General features: G+C 36.4%; 1 protein-coding gene across 1 annotated transcript in view; it reads left to right on the top strand.

Moving 5' to 3' along the window:
* The window catches only part of ABCB1 (ATP binding cassette subfamily B member 1), a 50,145-nt gene extending 44,192 nt beyond the window's left edge, over positions 1–5,953 (top strand). The window contains exons 28-30 of the mRNA XM_008629889.2: positions 292–498; positions 1,429–1,575; positions 2,979–5,953. Of these exons, the coding sequence (XP_008628111.1) occupies positions 292–498; positions 1,429–1,575; positions 2,979–3,173 (549 nt within the window). The 3' untranslated portion in view covers positions 3,174–5,953. The remainder of the gene's footprint in view (positions 1–291; positions 499–1,428; positions 1,576–2,978) is intronic.
* The last annotated feature ends 242 nt before the right edge of the window (positions 5,954–6,195 follow it).

The raw sequence follows: 6,195 nt of genomic DNA, 5'->3' as shown, positions 1-6,195 counted from the left end.
GTTCTTCGAAGTTAGCTTATATATCCTATCTTCCACTGTCTTCAAAATCCTAATTAAATATTGAAGTAAAGAAAAGGACTGAGGCAGCATAAGGGACTGTTCTCACATTTATGAATTAGAAAATTTTGGAACAGATGAGAAGGAGGGGAAGAGATTATGTGGGCTTGTAATTGGTAAGAAAGAACTAAGGAAAGATCTGCAATTACATAGCTTCTGTGTATGAATTTACAGCAGGTCTCAAATTCATATATATAGCCATGTGACTAAAATTTAAAATGTTTGCTTTCTCAGCTTTTTGATGGTAAAAATGCAAAGGCACTGAATATCCAGTGGTTGAGAGCTCAGATTGGTATAGTCTCACAAGAACCAATCCTGTTTGATTTCACTATTGCTGAAAATATTGCCTATGGAGATAACAGTCGGCAGGTGTCCTTTGAGGAAATTGTTAGTGCAGCAAAAGAAGCCAATATTCATTCCTTCATTGACTCACTGCCAAATGTAAGTAATTCCCTTTCTCTCCTTCTCAGAACTGGACATGACCTACAGTGGTAGGGGAAATTGTGTCTCCTTATAATTAACTGGGGTACAATAATTCTCTGAGATTAAAATAGACCTGAAACTATTGTTTAAATATTTTCCTTACTTAATTGTGTTTACCATACTTATTTTCACTCTGGGAGGTTCCACGGTCAGGTGGAGAGTGGAACATTTAAGGTCCCAGGGAAGAAAACACACAATTATAACTAACTGAGAGCTGGTAGTAAGGGTTGGGGTTTTTAAAGTAGAACATTTCTTTTTAAGCTCCTGTCTGTCTCAAGCATATGTAAAAGATTCTGCTAGACTGATGAGTTTACACTTTTCTTCCAGTTACACCTAGTCAGAATTTAAATTTCTAGTATTCCTATGGTCTGAAAATTACTAAGAATTTTTTTCACCTATATATATATATGACAAACATATAATAATGTAAGACTAACATCTTGGGTCAGATGAAGGGTCTGCCATCACAAAATTTTGTCCCATGCAGCAACCAGGAAGATGTAATTACCAGTATTCAGAAAGGCTAAAAATTTAATCACATTTCCCCTAAATTCTTATCTCACTTGACATGATTTGTCCGAGTTTGAACCCCAGTATTGTCACAAACTTTCACTGACCTCTGGTGTTGTGTCTTCTGATTGAGAATAACCTATTTCAACCTTAGAGGCCCTCATTGCTTTGAATTTATTAAACACTTGATGTTATAAAGAAGTCTACTAGTAAAAGATCTCTAGATCTGTGGCAGATAGAAATTCTGGCTAGTTGTTTTCAGACAGCTACTGGCATGGAATATGCAGATTATGGGTGTCTGGTGTCAGAGTTTATATGCTTCAATATACATCAGAAATGATTTTCATTCATAGCCTGAACTTAGTATTTTGTTTCCAGAAATACAACACCCGTGTAGGAGACAAGGGAACCCAGCTTTCTGGTGGCCAGAAGCAACGTATTGCTATTGCCCGAGCTCTTGTACGTAAGCCCCACATTCTGCTACTGGATGAAGCTACTTCTGCCTTAGACACAGAGAGTGAAAAGGTAACTTAAATCTGAATCTAAATCTGGAATCTAATTTTTTTTCTTATTTTTTTGTACTATGATTACTGTTTTTACTCCCACAGTTTAAAGCCAAAAGCTGGAAATAAGGTATCTTATGCAAATTACATATTTAGGCTAATAATAGACAAATATAAATGTCTTACCCCTCCTTGGGAAAAAAAAAGTATTTTTTACATCTGTATGGCAGTAGGCAGATTGAAGTTGCTATGAAGAATGCATTCCTTAGCCTAGGAGTCTTCAGGCTTCAAATGAGAAAGTTCTATCAAAATTGAATCAGGACACACAAACTGCAGAAGCCAAAAAGATGGAAGATTCTGCCAGAGAACTTTTTTTTCTGTGAAACTGTGAAATCTGGCTTTGATAAGTTTTCTTTCTTCTCCCATTGCTCTCTGGTCCTTTACATATTAATGGCTAAAATGAAAAGTTCAAGTGAAAATTGCTAAAACATTTGCTTCTTTTTTTAAGCCCAAAGCTGTAATCTTGGTACAACGGAAGTACAATCTAGCTGTAGAAAATTAACAGGGACTCTACAAAAATACTTGCTATTAATGAGGCAAATATCTTACCATATATTATAATCTGGAAAGTTAAAATCTTTCTACTAAATTTTGATCAATTTTAGGCATGAAAAAATGAGGTTTAAGGGGAAAATGTCATTAAATAATCCCATGATTTATCGTTTTCTTGATTATGTGCCGGTTACATATTGAAATTTAATATCTTATTTTATTCTGCATTAATAAACTTAAGGAATAAATAGAAGAAAGCAGAGATTATTTTTGGTATTTTTCTGACAGTGCTAGCTTTAAGAGAAATGTGATTCATGAGACTCCCTGTGAAGTCATGAGAACTAGTATGACAGCAGTTGACACAAGAATATTGACTTAACTTCCATAAATAATTAATCAGTCATGAAAGGAAGCTGTGGAGGTCCCCATTTAAACCTCCTCTTCACACAAAGGCCAATACTGAACTCAAATTTAGATTGCTTTATGCTGTGTCTGGTAGGGTACTTGAAAATCTCAAAGGGATTCAATTAGAGATGTTTTTGTCCCTGTTTCAATGCTTAATTATCCTTGCAGTGAATCCTTTTCTAATATCCCGCCAGAACATCTCCTGTTACAATTTAAGACCATTTTCTCTTGTTTTCCTGCCATGCATCTCAGTAATGAGCCTGGTTCCTTCTGACTCTCTTAACTATCACAGCATCATCCACTCTAACAGTTCGGACTCTTTGCCAACACAGGCTAATTCTAAATCAAGAAGCTTGAGAAACAGATACTCCCTTTCCCTCACTGTCATACATGTTTACAGACAGCAATTGAGGTATATCTCGCAAGAGCTGCCCAAATAGTTCACCTTTTGGTTTGTTCATTGTGCAGATTGTCCAGGAAGCTCTGGATAAAGCTCGAGAAGGTCGTACATGCATCGTGATAGCTCACCGCCTCTCCACCATCCAAAACGCTGACAAGATTGCAGTGGTCCAGAATGGCAAGGTGGTAGAGCAGGGCACCCATCAGCAGCTTCTGGCTGAAAAAGGCATCTACTATTCCCTGGTCAATGTTCAAAGTGGGTAATGCAACATCTCAATTAAAGGCAGTACTTATCTCTGAACTGTCACTGTGGCTACTTTTATCATTGTAATTATTTCAATATCAACAGTCTTGATACTTATGGTTTTCTTCCTTCCTTTCATAAGTCATATAAACACAAGAAATACTAAGTAAATGTGTACCAGTTTCTCACTACTAGTTTTCATTATTCAAACCTCTTCTCTTTTCTGTGTGGCCAAAGCAGATGCCCATTGCACTCATGAAAGTAGAAGCATGCTAAGCCAATTGTAATTAATATTAGCTTGCTTTGAACTCTTTAAAAAAAGTCACACTAATCCAGTGTATCTGGTAAGCAATTTGGAAATATTTTCATGCTCAGTAAAAATAGTTTTGCTCTTGTCAGACATAAACCTCAAGCCTTATCCTCACTTTGCCTGTGTAAGACACAGTCAGTCCTGGCCTATTAGGCTTGTTACCAATTGTTACGAGAACTTGCAGTCAGCTGAAGCTTGATGCCAGATGTCTCTTATTATGATGTGGAGTTTTAGCCTGGGATGTCAGCAAGGGCCTTGAAAATATGGGCACAGGCTGAAAACAAAGGTCCCAGAACTGTAAGTACCTTACTGATGGTTATTGATTGTTGAAGAGTTGCAACCTTAAGAGATGGAGAAAGACTGCTTGAAATGAAACAGAAATGAAACAGCAGATAAGAAAAAAAACCCAAGACCACAACTGATGGGCAAGACAAGGCACCTGCTGCAGCCTGGGAAAGTACTATCTGCAAGTCTCTCAGCATCCTAGGGGTCAGAGGTCAAGGACTAAGAACTCTCTAAAGACTGCAATATTTTATACAAGGTGAAAATCCTGGATTTGGACTTGGAGGAGGGGGAAGGAAGGCATCCTTTTCAGTGTTAGTGTCCTTGTTTGAAGAGCTCTTGAACCCGATCACTGCCGTGACTGAGACTCGCAAGGACTGTAACCATTGGTGCTGAATTCTTGGCATCGGCTCTGGGATATTGTATATTATTTGCTAATATAGGATGGCTGTTAAAGGCTAACTGCTTTGACTACGGAGTAATATTCATTAATAATTATTAATAACTAAACATTAGAAATGTATTTTGTTAGTGAATATTTATGCAGTAAAGTTTTGATTTTAAGTTTAAAACTGTCTTGATTAATCAATTGTCCACACTCCCATCATACCAATTTCTGATTCCCTGAGATTTATATATATGGTCTGTCTTACCTACACCTAGATATTTATACACACAGAGCCAGTCTGCAGGCAGATAGGCTCATCAGTTAGGCTCAACCATGTAGTAATAACACTGCAGAATGTTGATTGATGCAGTCTCATTGTATTCCTCTTGAATCACATACCTATTTTCTTTTGTTTCTGTCTTAGATGGAAAACCAATTTGACTGGCAAATTTGTTTGTTTCCTATTTATGCGTTGCTTGATGCAATAAGGTTCTTGTCCATCAACAAGGTTATTACTCTGCATAATAATATAAATGAGTTATACTTGCAACTGTAAGAATTAAACATTCTTCAATTTCTTTAAATTCTTTTAATTCAAAAAGAATTAAACTCTTCAACATTATAGTCTGAAGATTTAACTAAGAACATACCTAAACTGATTTTTTTTTAATTTTGGATGTTAGTATTTAGTTTTTAAACCAGAATTTTAAATTGTTGATTATACAGTTTCTACTTATTGGGTTAGTAATTACTGGATTATTTCCCCAACTCATTTCAAAGATGCTTGATTTACTAGACCAATTTAGCTCTTCAAGAAAATAAAGATAGCACTGTAAATACTTTACCACAAACATCTGAAAACCAATTTTAAAAATTTTGGTCATATAGTTTAAAATATATTTCAGAAATTCATGTCAAATGTAGAAACTTTCGAAAACAATCTATTTTTCCCCATTCTTTTCTTCTACATTTTTAAAGAAGTATCTGCTGAGACTTATACAAAACTTTGCATAATAATTTCAAATCCACTCTAAATGTTTGAAGAGCTTTGCTGCTGCTCACAATTACATCCTGTTCAGAATTTTTTTCAGAACACCACAACAGCCATAATACTACAATTGAGCTACCATTCAATACCTCATCATGTAATTTATAGGCACAAAGCCAAAAGAACAGACAAAGACACCTACAAAAATGTGTCCTTCATCATATTGTATTCATACAGCTTTAAATTGCAATGCTTTACCCAAAGGAAGGATTGACTGAACTAGGACAATTCTGCTGTAAGGACCATAATTCTACCATACCTTTCCAAGGGGCATAAGAGGTCTTACTCATTAGCTCCGCCTTTTCAGTTGGGCTCTGATCATTCTGGCTCCCCTTGATGTCACAAGACACTTGTCTGAACTCTTAGGTCCTCCTTGTTGGAGTAGTCAGCTCTTGTCTTTGCCCATAAGCACTCTAAACACAGGATGATATGTATGTGCTGTTATTCTGAAGTAATAGGCCTTTCTTCCTCTGTCTTGTTCTTTTGAGAGCACTCACTGTTTTGAAGGGAGGTAATTTAATGTTTTCCCACACATTTCCTGTGCCTCTAGACCCATTATCTTTGGGACGAGTCTTTAGAGAGGTGTCAGCATTGACACCACCTTGGCAATCCTAACGACTCTGCAAGCAAATCTCACTGACTGTGGGGAAACAGAAAGCACTGTAAGCATTAATTTCTGTAAGACACTAAAATCTCCTTTAAACGTTTGTTAATGAGTAATCCTTGTAATCATTCACAGCACAAAGAGACATAAAGTTAATCTCTCTCTCAAGGTGTATAGTCTATTTGTACCTTTGTAACTCCTCCTCTCCCTCAAAATCCAGTCTAACTCGTAGATTTTGTCATTGAAAGGAAAGAAGACAGCTGGGAGGAAAGAAGAAACTTGGCATACTGCTTGTGAACACAGGGCAAAACCATTCAATTAGCAATTCTTGTGCAGAAAGAGCTACATTGTAAATGTATCTATGGACAGTCTAAATATCTGTTATTGTTAAGTACTCAGTCTTCTAGAAA

The sequence above is a fragment of the Corvus brachyrhynchos genome, unplaced genomic scaffold, assembly GCF_000691975.1.
Source record: "Corvus brachyrhynchos isolate BGI_N302 unplaced genomic scaffold, ASM69197v1 scaffold142, whole genome shotgun sequence".
Classification (NCBI taxonomy): domain Eukaryota; kingdom Metazoa; phylum Chordata; class Aves; order Passeriformes; family Corvidae; genus Corvus; species Corvus brachyrhynchos.
Note: the sequence above shows the minus strand (reverse complement) of the source record. Positions and strands in the feature narration are given on the sequence as shown.